At 45.1% G+C, this 19147-nt stretch overlaps 1 protein-coding gene across 1 annotated transcript in view; it reads right to left on the bottom strand.

Annotated features, from left to right (window-relative positions):
* Window positions 1-956: 956 nt before the first annotated feature.
* LOC307210940 (uncharacterized protein) overlaps window positions 957-19147 on the bottom strand; it is a 66041-nt gene continuing 47850 nt past the window's right edge. The window contains exons 23-30 of the mRNA XM_079967144.1: window positions 16936-17004; window positions 14834-15295; window positions 11845-11940; window positions 10604-10834; window positions 8602-8624; window positions 7485-7603; window positions 4563-4595; window positions 957-1755 (exon numbers count right to left, since the gene is read on the bottom strand). Coding sequence (XP_079823270.1) covers window positions 1184-1755; window positions 4563-4595; window positions 7485-7603; window positions 8602-8624; window positions 10604-10834; window positions 11845-11940; window positions 14834-15295; window positions 16936-17004 — 1605 coding nt within the window. The 3' untranslated portion in view covers window positions 957-1183. The remainder of the gene's footprint in view (window positions 1756-4562; window positions 4596-7484; window positions 7604-8601; window positions 8625-10603; window positions 10835-11844; window positions 11941-14833; window positions 15296-16935; window positions 17005-19147) is intronic.

Raw genomic sequence — 19147 nt, 5'->3', positions numbered from 1 at the left:
CTCCTGTGGGATTTTCGGCACTCCTCGACGCCGTCCCGATTCGCGCCGCTGGTTGCAATGATCTTTAAAAGAAATAATTTGGACATGATTAATTGCACATACATCAAGGAAAAAGGGGAGTAAATACTGCTGACAGAAGAGATCTCTGATAACAAGACAACAATAAAATACGAGAAGAACGTCAAGATATGGTAATGACTGAGGGGGGAGGGGGGGAAAAACCTGCCTCTACCTTTTTATGTGATTTAACAAGAATCCCCCTCCCCTAATGAGTCAGAAATTAAGGACTTAAGCTGTGGATTTAAGGCTGTGTGGAGATAAACTTTTGATCCAAAGCAATGTTTCAAGATGAAGCTGGAAAGCTAAGAGTTTTGGAGTGACGCAGTCAGGAAAAAATGCCGTTCGCCATTTTGTGAGGCATTGTGGGAGCTCTTGGATCTGGGAGGAGAAAGAGAGAAATAGAGTTGTTTACATATCGTGAATCAACTCCTCGGTGGGACTTAAGAGCGACAAATGCCAAAATTTACGATGGATAAAGTGATGTTATCTACGAAGGAGATATATGGAAACCATCTGGACTTAGTGGAGGAACGGGAAATCCACACAGGATTATTACACTTGCTATCGGCTTAAGGAGACTAACAGAAGAGATCGTAAAGGAAAAAGAGAAATTATACGAACAAGATATGATGTGGCAACACCAAGATAAGACTGGATAGAATTACGAACTTTGTTTGGACTGATTGGGACTGATTTGGACATTAACGCAGTAATAAGAAGATGATCTGAATTCCCCTTTGGATCTTGAAGTATGGGTTCCCCCAACAAAATTTAAAAATTTGGCATTGTAATTCGGAATTTATATGATGTGATTTAATTTGATGTGATTGGCCAGTTAATAAAAATTATTTTAAAAAAAATAAAAATAAAAAATAAAGATAGCAGCCATAACCACAGACACTTGAAGAGTTCCTCAAAACCCTGGAATGAGTCCTGGGTCTTAAATAGAATAGTTTATTATTATTATTATTAAGCACTAAGTAACAGCTGCTCTCGCTCTCTCTCCTACTACTACTACTTGGGCCCACGAAGGGTATATGTCCTTGAATCTGGGGCCTGGTTCTCTCAGACCTATAAATAAGGCGCCCTGAGGAGTACGTTCTCACATTCAACCAAATAAGTATCAGGACCCCAACAGAGCAATATCATCCTGGCCTGTGAGGGAGAGCTTGCCATCTCCAGGTGACAGAGTGAGGTGAGCTTTGTCCCTGAGAAAAACCAAAGGCAGAAGAGTCTCTCCAGAAAATGAGGCCCCCGAGAAGGTGAAGAGGGGAACTCCACTGTCAGCGTCGAAAAAGGCCACCCGACCCCCTTCAACGTTCAGAAAAACTCGGATCCTCTTGAGCTCCCCGCTCAGGGTCAGAGGAGAATAGTGGGGGTTGTTGGTGGCAGAGTATCTACTGCCCAGCTTCCCCACAGCCCAGATCCCCTCCTTCGAATTCAAGGACAGCACACCCTTTCTGCTCAGAGATTTCCTGGTGACCCCCATGGCCCACCCTCCGTCGCTTCCCACAGCAAATTCCCAGAAGTGTCTGCCCGATGTAAACCCCTCGCGCCCCAGCACAAAAGGGGTCTTGTCGAATCTCTCTGGGTTGTCCGGCCGTTCTTGACACTCGTCTCCCCATCTCAAGCTTTTGTGATCTTCAGACAGGATGAGGTTGGGATGAGCTGTGTCCGGGTCCAGAGTTATATGTTCTGTTGGGGATTCGGTGGGGTTATGAGGGAAGGAAAGAGAAGTCACTTTAACCAGGAGACAGATTTAAGACCTGATACAATCTCAAGAATGCTGCTCCCTCTCAAATCAATAGAATTTCCATACAATCAGGGCTGGATTCAGTGGCGTAGCGTGGGTTGTCAGCACCCGGGGCAGGGCAAGTAATTTGCGCCCCCTAACCCGTGGATTTGCGCCCCCTAACCCGTGGATTTGCGCCCCCTAACCCTAACCCCCAGATGTTGCGCCCGGTGTGGCTGGCCCCCCCTGCACCCCCCACGCTACGCCACTGGCTGGATTAAGACCTTTAGAGGCATAGCTGTCAAGGTTTCCCCCTTTTTAAGGGAAATTCCCTTATTCCGAATAGGATTCCTCGCAAGAAAAGGGAAAAGTTGACAGTTATGTTTAGAGGCCCTCAGATTTTGGTGGCCCAGGATGCGGGTCATAATATTAATTATGAGCTATGGGAGAGTTTATGGACAGTAAATATGAATCTAACGGCGTGTTATGCACTAAAAATATATATGGTGAAAATGACCCACAGATGGTACTTAACACCTGCCAAAACTAGTGAAAATATTTAAAACAGAAAAAAGCAAATGCTGGAAATGCAATTAAGTGCAGTGGTACTTCCGGCTGCAAAAGGGATCCGTTCCAGAGGTCCAGCCGGATCCTAAGGTTTTCACAACCCAAGGATCACTGTTATAGGCGTGAGCGCGGCGGTAGACCGCTTCTGCGCATGTGCGCGGGGTGAAACGGGGTCAAATACTTCCAGGATTGCCGCTTTTGCAACCTGAAGTTTACGTAACCCGAGGGTTGCGTAATCTAAGATGCTACTGTAGAGGGACCTTTTTTCCACATGTTGTGGTCCTGTAATTAGGGAATTCTGGGAAGTAATTTACAATGAGTTAAAAAAGATATTTTAAAAACACCTTCCCCCCAAAGCCTGGGGCATTCCTCTTGGGAATGGTAACAACAGAAGTCCCTAAGAAACAAAAGAATTTATTATTATGTGCCACCACTGTGGCTAGAATCGTATTGGCACAAAGGTGGAGAACAAGTATGGCGCCTACTAAGGAGGATTGGCAAGGAAGAGTATGCTGAATTGGCAGGTATAACAGATAGGATAAGAGAAAAGGATGATAGAGGATACAAGGAGGATTGGAAAATGTTTATTGAATATTTTAAGAGCCATTATAAACAAGTAAATAACCCAGCAGGTATTGAGTAAATCCAGCAGGATAGGAGTTAACAGAAATTAACAGAGGAAGAAATGTGAAGATTAAAGATTTGGAATACCTGATTTAGTAGAAAAGCAAAGAAACCAGGGGAAGGGGAGAAGGGGAGTCACCAGGTATTTAGTTGTATGCAGTGATAGGTATGAAAGTTGTATAATTGGTGGTGAGTGGAGGGAATCTGGGATGTGAGTATTAAAAATGTGCATATATATATATATATATATATATATATATATATATATTGGTGCCCTCACATATATCCATTTCAAAATAGAAACAATAGTAAACCATATATCATTTATTATTAATATTACAGTATTACTACTACTACTACTACTGCTATTATTATTATGTGAATATATGCAATTTTTTCATTAATTGCGGGAGCCTTTTTTTTGTGGAACATGGTTTTGCTGCACCATATGGTCTGTGGTAAATCCGGCAATGGAAAATTTCTGCGGTGCCTGCCTTCCCTTGAAGCCCTAAGCAGGCCCTTATTTAGCTTCATGGTTAATTAAGGCCTGCATTCAATGTATTCAGGACTGGGGCATTTTCCACAGTTACCTGGACAGCCACTGCTAAGAGTGGATTGGATGAGCTTGGACCCCCTTTGACCTCAACAATGTGCTGCCATTAGTATCATGCTACTGAATTCAAGCTAAGGGCCAAATCATACCTACGATTACGATGTAGCATGCAGTTGTATCACTGATTCCTCCCCTTACTCCAAAGAAAGCACACCTTTGAGATCTGGATTGGGTCTGGTCCGTGTGGAATAGTGTTTTAACCCTTTGCCGCCTATTGTGGCCCCAACCTGAACAGAGACCTCCCCCCACAAGCAATTTTTGGGTATGCAGGTGCACCTCAGGTCCACAGCAAAGGGCTCAAGCTACCCCCATCCCCACAAACTACCGTATTTTTCGCTCTATAAGATGCACCAGACCACAAGACTGGTTTTTGGAGGAGGGAAACAAGAAAAAAAATATTCTGAATCTCAGAAGCCGGAAGAGCAAGAGGGATCGCTGCGCAGTGAAAGCACTAATCCCTCTTGCTGTTCTGGCTTCTGGGATAGCTTCACAGCCTGCATTCACTCCATAAGATGCACACACATTTCCCCTTACTTTTTAAGAGGGAAAAAGTGAGTCTTATAGAGCAAAAAATACGGTACCTTCCCAAAGCTGCCCCACCACCATGGCTGAATCCTAAATTGGATTGGGGGACTGAGCTTACTTCTGGAGCCAGAAGAAAAGCTCTGGCGCACCTGCATTATGCATATTAAAGGAAAATGTAGCTTGATCCTTAGTCTGATCCAGTAGAATAAGTTCTTTTATCTTCCTGACAAAGGGCTTCTTTTGGGAGGAAGGGCGGGATAAAAATATAATTTCAATAATATTAATAAAGATATTTATATATCAATAGCCATGGAGCTTTCCCTTAACTTTCCACGGATGGTTTCAGAGCCACCAGGACAGAATTATGAGATGATAATGAAATGTTTTCTCACAAGATTCACCTCCTGTGAATGTTTTCCCTCAAAAGCCCCCAAAATTTACCTTCTTGCACCTTGACTCCAAATACCAGAGTGTCTGTGAAAGAAAAAGGAGGAGTGAGAGATTTAGATCACACTGCCATGCGTAAAGCAAATCTTGTAACGGCAATGTCATTTCACACATCGCACCCCCTTATTTTAGTGGGAGGGTTAAGTAAAAACATGTTTTTGATGGCAGAGAAGTATTCCCCTCAACTCTGTTACTCCTCCATCACCTTAAATTCAGCTCGGCCTCCTGAATTCCCGTTTCCTCTCATTCCTCTCATCAGACTAAGAAAAGTCTGCAGCAGGCCTGGGTTGTTGTTATTTATTCATTTATATACCACTTGCTTGCCCAAATGGTTTCTCAGTGGTTTACATGTATGAAATCAATGATAAAAAATATAAGCAAAAAACAAGGTCATTGAAACACTGAACCATTTATCCTTAACTAAAATATAATAACAAACGAGGCTGGGAGTAGGGCTCTTGATAGAGATTGTAGTTAATAAGGTAAAGTCCAGTCAAAGGGAACTATGGGGTTGTGGCACTCATCTCGCTTTCAGGCTGAAGGAGCTGGCGTTTTTCCACAGACAGCTTTCCAGGTCATGTGGCCAGCATGACTAAACTGCTTCCGGCACAACGGGACACCATGATGGAAACTGGAGAGCACAGAAACACTGTTTACCTTCCTACCACAGTGGTACCTATTTATCTACTGACACTGGTGTGCTTTCGAACTGCTAGGCTGGCACTTCCTGTTTCCAGCGGTGGAAAATGGCTGATCCCACACAATCGGACCTCAGCCGTTCCGATAATTCAGGGCTGATATGGTGGTAATTAGCCCTGGCAGCCTCCCCAGGGCAGGGGAGGACTGTCTCAACGACCCGCGGTCTGCCCCAGATTGCCGATGTGGCAGACGGCAGGGGCACTGGGTCACGGAGCTAGGGACGGCTGACACTCCTGCGACGCCACCCCATAGCCGGATGCATCTGTTTGGGAAAATATAAAGATTTGGAAAACAAACAGACACATTCTGAATTGAAGAAGCTGGAAAAAACCTGCAGTATGTACAGTCTCTGGTGCAAAAGATCGAACTTCAAAGAGATCCTCATCATGACGTTTGGAATGTGGAGGGGCTTGGTATGTAAAAAAACAATTTTTTTATCCTTAACATCAACAATCCGTAATGCATGCCAAGCCTCATTAAGAACTTAAATTGCTCTTCAAAAAGTGAGTTCAGATGGACTTTCATATATAATTGGGATCTACTCGCAGCCACTTCTCTTCTAAGACCGGAAATGTCTGTTAAAGACGAAAACAAAGGAGGACAAAATGGCTACTACCCACTACGTCGTTATTGAATATCTGAAATACTTCCCTAATTAAGAGAAACAGGAGCCAACGGATGGTTGGTTATAAAGATTGGAAACAATATTACATATACAACTGTTTGCAAAAAGATGTTTTTTTGATTACAAGAGAGAGAGGGGGCTAAATGGATGTCTGGCAGCCCCCCTCTCGGGCCTGGAGCGGGGACTGGGAGGATTCCAAAGGCCAATTGCTAACTGCCTGATATATGGCTACACTGCAAACAGTCTGTTTAAGATAAATCAACAAGGAGGTTACAGAAGGAAATTTCTCTCTGTTTCTTTGATAACACCTGGACGGGAAAGATTAACGATCTGGGAGCTGCCAAAATAACAACTCTCAAAGAGCTGGACAGAACTTTGAAATTGGATGCAATTAAATGAAGCGGTGCGATGAAAAAACAGCTGAAGGAGTACAATATACGGACAAATCTGCACTCCATAGAAAAAAAAAGTATCTGTTTTCTGACATGAATGAGGGTCGTAGAACCAGAGTCAAAATGTGGAAGGGAAAAATCGGACATGGAATTATGAATAACATTGAGGATTATGAGAGGCAGGACTTTGATGTTGAATGCGCTTCGAAATTCAGACCGTGGGAAGTCAAAACAAAATTATTACAATTTGGAAGACAATTGGACCTTTTTATTTTAGTTTTTTATTTTTATTGGATTTGATTTGATATGTTAATTGGATGTTTTTATTGGAAAATTAATAAACGCTAAAAAAAAAAAAAGAACTGCTAGGTTGGCAGGAGCTGGGACAGATAAGGATTTGAACTGATGACCTTCTGATTGGCAAGCCCAAGAGGCTCAGTACAGTGGTGCCCCGCAAGACGAATGCCTCGCAAGATGAAAAACCCGCTAGACGAAAGGGTTTTCCGTTTTTCGATGCACTTCGCAAGACGAATTTCCCTATAGGCTTGCTTCGCAAGACAAAAATGTCTTGTGAGTCTTGCGAGTTTTTTCGCTTCCCCCCCTTTTTCTAAGCCGCTAAGCCTTTAATAGCCGCTAAACCGCTAAGCCGCTAATAGCGCTAATCCGCTAAGCCGCTAATAGGGGTGCTTCGCAAGACGAAAAAACCGCTAGACGAAGAGACTCGCGGAACGAATTATTTTTGTCTTGCGAGGCACCACTGTAGTTTAGAACACAGGACCCCTTGTAGTTAATAACCTCTGGTTGGAGCCTGTATTCACTAGTCAAGGTAGAACAGCCAACACAAGTTCTTTAAACATATTATAAATTAAAGAAACTAATTATTAATTAGCAAGCACCAATTCTTTGCTATTTTGAAATAAATGCCTAATGTCCCGCAGTTACCTCAAGAGCTTTTCACCTCTAAGAGAAGGAAGCAGAAGGCAGTTTTAATATTATTAGGTAGAAAAAAACCCCTACAGGTTTTCCTGTTTATTTCCACAAGGAAAAGGAACAGAAACTTACTCTTTTTTTTAAAAAAAAGGGAAGCTGGAAAGAACTTTCCTTGCCACCCTTATAACCTGCGGCTATGGCCCACCTCAAGCTCACTTTTGGACACGTAAGATGTTCTGTATCAAATCTTTGCGTCCATTTCCCCCTTACCTTTGAACTGCTTCATGGCACCCTCGAGAAAAGAGGTTTTATCACAGAAGTCCCAGATCCTCCACTTCAGCTCAGGAGAAAAAGCCTCGGGATTCTCAAATGCCTCCTTTTCCTCACACCTAGCAGAACAACAATGTTAACCCACTGCCCTCTCAACCCCATATTCCCAAATAAGCCAAAAAAAGAAAAGACAATGATGTGTTGGAAAGATACTTCAGAGAACCTGGAGGCAGAGGGGGGTGGGTGTATTGGCAAGGAGGCAATTGCGCCTCGATATATTTTTTTTAATGTAATGAAATTTCTATACAATTTAGTTTTTTTTTTAAAAGCCTCTAAACCAGCGGTTCTCAACCTGTGGGCATCCAGATGTTGTTGGACTACAACTCCCATCATCCCTGAGCTCTGGACTTGCTAGCTAGGGGTGATGCGAGTTGTAGTTCAACCACATCTGGGGAGCCACAGGTTGAGAAAGGCTGCTCTAAACCATGGGTAGGCAAACTAAGGCCTGAGGGCTGGATCCAGCCCAATCACCTTATAAATCTGGACTGCAGACAGTCTGGGAATCAGCATGTTTTCACATTACTAGAATGTGTCCTTTTATTTAAAATGCATCTCTGGGTTATTTATGGGGCATAGGAATTCGTTCATCCCCCCCTCCCCCCAAATATAGTCCAGCCCCCAACAAGGTCTGAGGGACAGTGGACCGTCCCATGGCTGAAAAAGTTTGCTGACTCCTGCTCTAAACCGTTTACATGACATAAAACATTCACAGGAAAAAGCCAATAAAATCAGCAGCCTTACAGAAAGAAGTAGACACCCTAATAAAAATAACAAAACGGTCAAAACACAGATGAAATCAACAGTTTTAAAAACAAACACACAAAATAAAATAGCGCAGTTGGACTCCCCAAATAAGACATGTGAGGGCAAAATAGCAGCTCCATATGATATCGGCATGCTCAAAACTATTCAGCTGCTATCTACAGCCCAGGAGAAAGAAAGAAAGAGTGTGTCACACACACACAAGCGCGCGCGCACACACACACACACACACACAGAGAGAGAGAGAGACAGACAGAGGAATGTGATGCTTGGTGGTGCCAGTTAAGCCACTTACCGCTGCAAGAAGCTTTTAATATCCTGCAGGGGAAAAGAGGGAGGTAAGGCAGAATTCAGTGTTTGCAGCAACCCACACTACAATGACCCTTTCAGCATTGAGACTGGTTCCCTGTGGGAACAAGCTGGCAGGACTTGCCAAGCACAGCCCACTCAAAAGCTGTAAGCCACCTTGAGTCCCATTAGGGAAAATGGCGGGGTATAAATAAATAAATATATAAAAGTAAAAATAAAAGAGGTACATACATAGCTTTGGCCCTGTATAGCTGAAGGAGTGTCTCCACCCCCATCGTTCAGCCTGGACACTGAGGTCCAGCTCCGAGGGCTTTCTGGTGGTTCCCTCACTGCCAGAAGTGAAGGTACAGGGAACCAGGCAGGGGGCCTTCTTGGTGGTGGCGCCTGCCCTGTGGAACGCCCTCCCATCAGATGTCAAGGAGATAAAGAACTACAGAACTTTTAGAAGACATCCGAAGGCAGCTCTGTACAGTGGAACCTCATGTTATGGACGGGATCTGTTCCGGAGGCCCATCCATAACACAGACTTGACGCAAGCCAAAGTGCCGCATTTGCACATGTGCAGCGTGTGATTTAGTGTTTCTGCGCATGCACGAGTGGTGAAACCCAGAAGTAACCCGTTCCAGTACTTCCGGGTTGCCGCGGGACACGGTGCATGCTCTAGTTATCTCCCGCTTGGACTACTGCAATGCGCTCTACGTGGGGCTGCCTTTGAAGGTGACCCGGAAACTGCAATTAATCCAGAATGCGGCAGCTAGACTGGTGACTGGGAGTGGCCGCTGAGACCATATAACACGGGTCCTGAGAGATCTGCATTGGCTCCCAGTTCATTTCCGAGCACAATTCAAAGTGTTGGTGCTGACCTTTAAAGCCCTAAAAGGCCTCAGTCCTGTATACCTGAAGGAGTGTCTCCACCCCCAGCGTTCTGCCCGGACACTGAGGTCCAGCTCTGAGGGCCTTCTGGTGGTTCTCTCACTGCCAGAAGTGAAGGTACAGGGAACCAGGCAGAGGGCCTTCTCGGTAGTGGCGCCCGCCCTGTGGAACGCCCTCCCTTCAGATGTGAAGGAAATAAGCAGCTATCCTATCTTTAAAAGACATCTGAAGTCAGCCCTGTTCAGGGAAGTTTTTAATATTTAACGCTGTCTTGTTTTTAACATTCGACTGGGAGCCGCCCAGAGTGGCTGGGGAAACTCAGCCAGATGGGCGGGGTATAAATAATAAATTCATAATAATAATCATAACAACAAGAAAACATGTAACCTGAAGCAGACACAACATGAGGCATGACTGTCTAGGGCAGTTTTTAATGGCTGGTGTTTTACTGTGCTTTTATAATTTGTTGGAAGCCACCCAGAGCGGCTGGAGCAATCCAGATAGGCGGAAAATAAAGAATAAATTATTACAAATTATGTCTGCACTGTGTCCTTGAAATTTGGTGGTGTTATGTACTGAAGTTCTCACCCTGGGCCAGCAGGGGAATACTGTAGATAGATATGCAAATAGGGGATCGAAAGTGACGTTCAGTGATTTCGCTCGGTGATTCAGCTCCGCTCAGAGGGTGGCTGCATCTGGCTGTGCTCTAATGTCCATCGATCCCACCTTCGTCACCAGTGTTAAGTTGTGGGTGAACTTATCAGACAACACAGCGATTCTTCAAACAGCTCTAGTTTATTCACAGGCCAGAACAGAACTGAACTGAAGGGTTCAGTCAGCCTGCTTATATAGAGCTCCAGTATAACGTAACTGTAACAACTTTCTAAAACCATCCAATCACTGAACATCACTTTCGATCCCCTATTTGCACAACTATCTACAGTATCCCTCTGCTGGCCCAGAGTGAGAACTTCAGTACATAACAGGTAGTGACTCTGACTTTCCTAAACCGGGCCCCTTCGTTTCTTGTGTGGGTGAAGGAGCCACACAATTGCTTTGGGGCCAACCTCGCGCTGTCTGGAGAACAGCCCAGGCTGCTCCTTCTGCCATTTTACCTGCAGGAGTTCGCCAGCTGTCTGCTGACGCTTCTTCTCCACCTCCCGGAGAACGCACTCGAGGGCAAAGAGTTCACCGGACAGCTGGGCCATGCGCTCGTCTCTTTTCCACCTGATCTCCATCTCTGCTTGTTTCAGCTGGGCCAGCGTGAGCTTCTCTTGTTCCTCCAGGAACTGTCGCAGCTGTCTGAACTCAAGCAACGTCTTTTTCCTCTTCGCTTTCGTTTGCTTCTGAAATAAGCAGGCAGGAGGAGAAAAGGAAGCACCCCCGTGACAAATGCGCCTAGGGAGATCACCCCAGCCGCCCCACCTCAGGCCTACGCCAGCTCCTCACCCCTAATAATAATAATAATAATAATAATAATAATAATAATTTATTATTTATACCCCATCCATCTGGCTGAGTTTCCACAGCCACTCTGGGCGGCTCCCAATCAAGTGTTAAAAACAGTACAGCGTTAAATATTAAAAACTGAACAGGGCTGCCTTCAGATGTCTTTTAAAGATAGGATAGCTGCTTATTTCCTTCACATCTGAAGGGAGGGCGTTCCACAGGGCGGGTGCCACTACCGAGAAGGCCCTCTGCCTGGTTCCCTGTAACTTCACTTCTCGCAGTGAGGGAACCGCCAGAAGGCCCTCGGTGCTGGATCTCAGTGTCTGGGCTGAACGATGGGGGTGGAGACACTCCTTCAGGTATACAGGACCAAGGCCATTTAGGGCTTTAAAGGTCAGCACCAACACTTTGAATTGTGCTCGGAAACGTACTGGGAGCCAATGCAGATCTCTCAGGACTGGAGTTATGTGGTCCCAGCAGCCACTCCCAGTCACCAGTCTAGCTGCCACATTCTGGATTAACTGCAGTTTCCGGGTCACATTCAAAGGTAGCCCCACGTAGAGCGCGTTGCAGTAGTCCAAGCGGGAGATAACTATAACTATACAATACAGTTGTACCTTGGATCTCGAACGGCTTAGTTGCCGAACCTATTCGGCTCCCGAACGATCGAAAACCGGAAGTGAGTGTTCCGGTTTTTGAACTTTTTTTGGGAAGTCAAACATCCGATGCGGCTTCCGATTGGCTGCAGGAACTTCCTGAAGCCAATCAGAAGCCGTCCTTTGGTTTCTGAATGTTTTGGAAGTGGAACGGACTTCTGGAACGGATTCCGTTCGACTTCCAAGGTACGACTGTACAGATGTTAGCTAGCCCTAGCAGTCCTTCACTTCTCAATAAGAGCAACACTTACGAGCAAGACTTTGCTTTCCCTTTTTGTGTCTGCTTTGCATGACAGAACTCTCTCCCTCTCTTTCTTCAGAGTCTCCAGGCAGCTGTAGAGACGATCCTGAAAAGAAACGAGGAAATGTTAATATAATATACGTGCAAGAATTGATTGGTGGATTGTTGTCTGAAAATAAATTAAGGTTTTTTTTTAAAAAAAAACAAGTATAATATAATGTAAGGTTATTTGTAATGTTTGACATTAAACTAGGATTGACTGGAGCACCAAGGAAAACCACTGTCACATCTGGTTGGGCATGTGGGAAGTCAGATTCGGGGGAAAATGGTTAATTTGTTTAGATTAAATATTAAATTTGTTTTAATTTAATTTAATTTGTTTCAATTAGTGATCAATTTGGGGGGGGGGAAATCGGGACTTCCGGGTTAGCGCCATTGCCGAATGGCGGATTCCCTCCGAGCTCCGGAGGGAATCGGCTCAGCAGGGGTCGGGTCCTGCCGCCGCGGCGACGCGGGGACCCTAAAAAACCACAGGCGCAGAAGCCTGTGGACCTGGTGACTCGGCGGGCACCATTTGCGCCCCCCGACCCGAGAGGGAGCCTTTTTAAAGACTTCGGAACGGGGGACGGGCAGAGGCGTGGTGCTGAGAGTCTTCTGCTTCCCCTGCTGAGTGAAGCCGCATGCCATGGACGGAGAGCGCTGACGTTTTCCTGTGAACTTTCGGATTAAAAGCAACAACCCGTGAATAATACGGAAATTGGACTTATAAAAGAAAGAATTTGTTTGAATTTGGTACGACCGGGGAAGACGCAAAAAGGAAGTCCGTCTCCCCTGTCTTATAAACAACCTGAAGCAAGGACTAAATATTTAAGGTCGAGAGAATATCTCCTTTTTACTGGATTAAACTATTAATTACACGGATTGACAGTATAAGTAACTGTGCTGGAGGATAAGAGCTAACTTTGAGAACTAAAAGTGCCCCCCCGAGACCCGGGAGCGATCCGCGAGAGGAGCCTGCTGAGGAGACATAGAAGATTTTGACAGCTGTCAAATTAGCTGTCAAAGTGGGAAAAATAGAGAACTTTGTTTCTGATGTTTTTGCTGGTTACATTAGTTACAATATAGTGATAAATTGTTGAAAATAAAGAAGAATTGAAACAAGTTAACTTGACTTTTGGGCTGGAAGTGTAAGGAATACTTAATAACTAGAATCCCTCTAGAGGGGGTTCAGGGACACTACAAGAATGGAAATAGGTCGGAAAATACTAGCTGACCTGGACGAGGTTGCTTTTCTCGTGAGAAAATTGGTAGAGCAAAGTCATGTTTTGTCTACAGTCCAGGCAGCTGAACAAGAAATGAAACTGGAGAAACTGGAGGAAGTGGAGAAAGAGATATTTGTGGAACAGGAGCAGCAGGAAGGAGGGGCTGAAAAGCTGCAGAAGGCAAAGGAGAGCCGGAGGCCTGTCAAGATGGATATAAAAGAAAAAAAGGACTGGATGATGAAAATTTGGTTTGAATTGAAGAAGGAGGAATGGAAAGATCTTTCTTTGTGGAGATCTGAAGATTTTGAGACATTTGGTCCAAAAAGGATTAAGAAACCATTTCTGAGCTTCACCTTTAAATATGGAGGCCCGGCTGGAAAGAACATGGACTTTTTTGGGACAGAGCCCTTCCGAGATTTGGCGGTTAATATAAAGGACTATCAAAAAAACCGGCAGATAGGAACTGAGAGAGAATTAAGAGCCTCTGACGTGAGGAACCCAGGCTGATAGCAGATGGATTAATGGACAATGGTTTAGGGATTGAAACCGGGAAAGGGAGGGTGGGGTTTGGGAATCCGAAGGGCGTACAAATATATTCTGATTCTTTCTATTGTTTCTTTTTTGTTTTGTTATTAATATAAAAATGGGGAATTCGTGTAAGGGAGATTGGGTCGATCTTAGAAAAATTCTTTTAAGCATAATGATTAATGTATATAAGTCAAAGTTTGATATATAAATTGAATTAAGTCTAATAATAAATTAGGGTTAAAAATTAGGGATAAGAACTTGTTGAATAAACATTTGGACATGGAATACAAGAAGGGGAGGCGAGGGGAAGTCGCAGAAAAAAGTTATTGAAAATTAGGATTTTAAAGGTTGAATGTTTTTTTAATTTTGTCTTTTCTCTTTTGCTTTTTTCTCTTTTCCTTTTTTTTTTTTGAAAGTTGTATTTGGTTTTTGTGTATTATTTGAAACTATAATAAATATTATTAAAGCATCGCTTTAAACCACAAAAAAAAAAACAATTTGGAAAAAAAATCAAAATCAATGAAAAAGATGTGTCCAAAGGAATGCGGAATTCCATTTTGGTCAACTCTTCACTATATATTGTCAAATCAAAAATATCACTTAAAAAGACTAAAAGCATAGGCCAATTTAGGGCACTTTGAATTTTTCAACTTTCAAATTCCAAGAATGGGGGGTGTTAAAAAGTTTTAACATAACTAGGGGATTCAAAAGTTATTTTTGTTAAATTAATATAATTTGGTTTCACTTGGTAAGTAATATGTGTGTGGCATGGCATAGAAATCATTAGAAATGATTGCCAAGTAATTGTAGTTATTATATATTGTTATTAATTATTTTTATTATTTAGCATTACCTGACATTTTCAGAAGGCAAAATTAGAAATCTGTGGTTTTCTGAAGCAGTTTATGTGCTGCTTCAACAAACATAGACTTAACAAGCTAAATGTCATCCAATCACAAAAATAATAGCACACACCCAAAAACATAATATTAAGACCACTCACTGAAAGTTTTTGCAAAAATTAAGTTTCACCCCCTAAAATGACACTTCCTACTGGACAATGCCTGTAATCGGACTATCTGATCACAGCAAAACCTGCAAGAATAGCTTGGGATTTTTTTCCAGCAAAAGTTAACAAGAATCAACACGAGCTATATCTGGCATTCCCAAGAAAATCAAAAAGGATGCCATTATCAAGTTATTTCCCACCTTGTACCCTTGGACAGACTCCTCCGGCGGAAGCAGAGTGTGTGTCCAATGTTCTTCAGATTCTCGACAAAGCGCACACACCAATTTCTCGTCCTCTTTGCAGAACAGGCTGAGCTTTTCACCATGGCTCTCGCACAGCTCCCTCTTCCCCAGATTCAGTGGCAGGAGTTTAATCCTTTCCACGATATTTGCCAGCTGCCAGTTTGCCCGGAACTTCCCTTTCTGGAGGATGGCGCTACAGACGGGGCACCTCAAGGTCCACAGGACGTTCCAGTTCACCGTGTGCTCCTTGATGCAACCCCAACAGAAGCTGTGGCCGCAGTCGACGCTCACGGGGTCTGTGAAATACTCTTTGCAGAGGGGACACCTGGCTTCCTCCACTATGTAAGCGGACGGCTGAGCTGAGGCCATGGTGGGCAGAGACCCTTGAAACCCAGTTGCTAAAGGATGTAGCTTTGGGACCTGTTACGACAACAGCAGGATAGCAATGGACTAGATAAGAAAGGAATAACTCTTGTGAGATGACATTGTCTCCCATCCAGCAACTACAAAGGCTCTAATTCCGCATGTTATTTCTTCGTCAATTTTATTTGTAACCTGTTCCTCACTGTTCACACAATCCCAGAACAAGAGACAATATTAAAATGCAATTGTCAGGGACTCAGCGGGAGCGCAGGGAGGAGAGGAGATGGAAAGCAAGGGGGAGCAATCCGAGGGCAGCGTAGGAGAATATGACAGCAGCCCGATAGATTCCATGAGCCTCTCCAGCGAATCGGAAGATTCACAGAAGGGGGCGCCGATGGGCAGGGCAAGGGGCGACCCAAGGGGGACACCCCAGAAGCAAGGGGCCAGCGGGGACTCCCAGAGCAGCAGTTGGAAATCAGGACCAGCTTCCCCACCAGAGCGTAGTGGGGGGGAGGAGTCCCAGGTGTCAGAGCCCACATATGCACCACCAGCGAGAGAAGATGAGTCAGGGTTGACCACGCCTCCATCGGAGAGCGAGTTAACGGTTAAGAGGAAAGTTGCAGGCTGGGCGCGCGCGCCAAGTTCAAAGGTACAGGAGAGCGGCACAGAAGGTAGCCCGGATAGGGAACCAGGTCCTAAAGCCCGCCGGAAGGAGGGGCAAGAATCGTCAGGGTCAGCGTCAGAGGAGTCCAGGAAGGATGAGACCCTAGCGGGCAGGAGGGCCCAGAGGAGAAAGGAACTTAGGAAGAGGTGGAGCAAAGCGAGAGTCTTAAACTGGTGTGGTGGGGGAGGAGACTCAGACGGGACTTCGCCGGTCTAAGGTCGGGACGTAGAGCTGCACGCTGCGGCTTTAAGATGGAGACTGAATCTCAATAAAGACTTTTGTACATAACTACAGCCTAGCGTTGGTCCTCTGTGAGCTGGGACCTGGAGGCAGCTCTGACAGCAATGAAATAATATTTAGTTTAAATGCAACTACTGCATGCAACAGGGATGCGGGTGGCGCTGTGGGTTAAACCACAGAGCCTAGGACTTGCCAATCAGAAGGTCGGCGGTTCAAATCCTCGCGAAGGGGTGAGCTTCCGTTGCTCAGTCCCTGCTCCTGCCAACCTAGCAGTTCGAAACCACGTCAAAGTGCAAGTAGATAAATAGGTACCGCTCCGGCGGGAAGGCAAACAGCGTTTTCGTGCTCTGCTCTGCTTCGCCAGAAGTGGCTTTGTCATGCTGGCCACATGACCCGGAAGCTGTACGCCGGCTCCCTCGGCCAGTAAAGTGAGATGAGCGCCGCAACCCCAGAGTCGGTCATGACTGGACCTAATGGTCAGGGGTCCCTTTACAGTATAAAACGTGAATAACAATAAATTCAGAATACAAAAATCAATTGGGGGGGGGGATCCATCTAATAAACATTAGATGATCACCGGGGCTAGCTGGTTAAATTAGTCCTATTTGGGCCAGCGAGGAGACCAGGGGAGAATTAGCTGTGGGATCCCAGAGTGGGTAATCTTCATAAAAAGGGGAGAGGGAGGGAAGGAAGGGGAATTAAAGATCAGGCTAAGTTCTAACTGAAAGCCAGGCGGAATAGCTTTGTAGGCATGGCTAAACAATTATATCTTAAGCATATTCAGCGAAGGCACCTGCCTGGTGTCAATAGGTTTCACAATGATCTGGAGATCTTCTGGAACAAATCCTCCAGAACGGACTTCCTGCGATTAAGGAAGGCAAAGGGGAAAACAGCGCTTGCTTTAGGCAGCTGTCATCTGACCTCCCTGCAAACAAACCAAGACAAACACTCGGCAGGGAGCTGACAAAGCTTAACCCACCCAGGAAACAAAACAGAATGAATGCTCAGAGGCAGGTGACTGGAAGTAACCTATGGCCAACGCCCCTGGCTTCTTTGCAGAGAATGAGCACACAAAGACCTCTTGTGATCAGCACTGCTGGCCCACCAATCAGTGCATGGGTAGGCAAACTAAGGCCCGGGGGCCAGATCCGGGCTAATCGCCTTCCAAATCCGGCCCGTGGACGGTCCAGGAATCAGTGTGTTTTTACATGAGTAGAATGTGTGGTTTTATTTTAAGTGCTTCTCTGGGTTATTTGTGGGGCATTGGAATTCGTTCATATATTTTTTCCAAAATATAGTCCGGCTCCCCCACAAGGTCTGAAGGACAGTGGACTGCTGAAAAAGTTTGCTGACTCCTGAATCAGTGTGCAAATTGGGCACTGTTGTTTAGTTGTGTCCAACTCTTTGTGACCCCTTGGACCAGAGCACGCCAAGCACTCCTGTCTTCCACTGCCTCCTGCAGTTTGGTCAAACTCATGCTGGTAGCTTTGAGAACACTATCCCACCATCTCATTCTCTGTTGTCCCCTTCTCCTTGTGCCCTCAATCTTTCCCAACATCAGGGTCTTTTCCAGGGAGTCTTCTCTTCTCATGAGGTGGCCAAAGTATTGGAGCCTCAGCTTCAGGATCTGTCCTTCCAGTGAGCACTCAGGGCTAATTTCCTTAAGAATGGAGAGGTTTGATCTTCTTGCAGTCCATGGGACTCTCAAAAGTCTCCTCCAGCACCATAATTCAAAAGCATCAATTCTTCGGCGATCAGCCTTCTTTATGGTCCAGCTCTCACTTCCATACATCACTACTGGGAAAACCATGGCTTTAACTATACAGACCGTTGATGGCAAGGTGATGTCTCTGCTTTTTAAGATGCTGTCTAGGTTTGCCATCGCCTTTCTCCCAAGAAGCAGGCGTCTTTTAATTTCGTGACTGCTGTCACCATCTGCAGTGATCATGGAGCCCAAGAAAGTAAAATCTCTCACTGCCTCCATTTCTTCCCCTTCTATTTGCCAGGAGGTGATGGGACCAGTGGCCATGACCTGTGGAAAATACTAATAAAATTTATTTAAAAAATTAAAAAAGAAAAGAAGAAAAAAAGAAAATCTACATCAGATATTCAGAAACCAACCAGCCTGCTATCCCAGCCTGGTTAGCCCCCTAAAAACTCTGATACCCCAAAAGTAAATACAATATACTCCCATAGAGACTCCTTACACTGCATTTAAAACCAAAATTGTGTTTCGATAGAAACTGTTTCTCAGGTGGCTAGTCGTAGTCTTTATAACCCTGTACCTTCTTCCAGAAGGCAGAAGCTGAAAGAGATCATTTCCGGGGTGCACACTATCCTGTGCTATCTCTGCAGTTTCTTATGGCACCTGGAAGCATAGATCTGATCCAAGGTGGGAAGAGTGCACCCAATTATTCTCTCCGTAGTCTTTACAACCCTGGACAGAATTGTTTTTCCCCTGACTGTGCAGCTCCCAAACAACACACACAGACCATAAGTTAATACACTCTCAACAGTACAATGGTAAAATGCCATCAACAGGTCCTTTGAGAGATTGCTTTTCCAGAGGATTCTCAGAAAATATAACCTCTGCTGTGCTCTCTTCATCAGGTCTTTGCTGTTTTCTCCGCAGGTTAGGTCATCTCTCAACTCCATTCCCAGAAATCGAGGTGGCGCTGTGGGTTAAACCACAGAGCCTAGGACTTGCCAATAAGAAGGTCGGCGGTTTGAATCCCCGTGACGGGGTGAGCTCCCGTTACTCAGTCCCTGCTCCTGCCAACCTAGCAGTTCGAAAGCACGTCAAAGCGCAAGTAGATAAATAGGTACTGCTCTGGTGGGAAGGTAAATGGCGTTTCCGTGCTCTGCTCTGGTTCACCAGAAGCGGCTTAGTCATGCTGGCCACATGACCCGGAAGCTGTACGCCGGCTCCCTCGGCCAGTAAAGCGAGATGAGCGCCGCAACCCCAGAGTTGGTCACGACTGGACCTAATGGTCAGGGGTCCCTTT

This window comes from Podarcis cretensis (genome assembly GCF_951804945.1).
Source record: "Podarcis cretensis genome assembly, chromosome: 2".
NCBI classification, from domain to species: domain Eukaryota; kingdom Metazoa; phylum Chordata; class Lepidosauria; order Squamata; family Lacertidae; genus Podarcis; species Podarcis cretensis.
The sequence above is the reverse complement of the archived record's forward strand: the minus strand, read 5'-3'. Positions and strand labels throughout refer to the sequence as shown.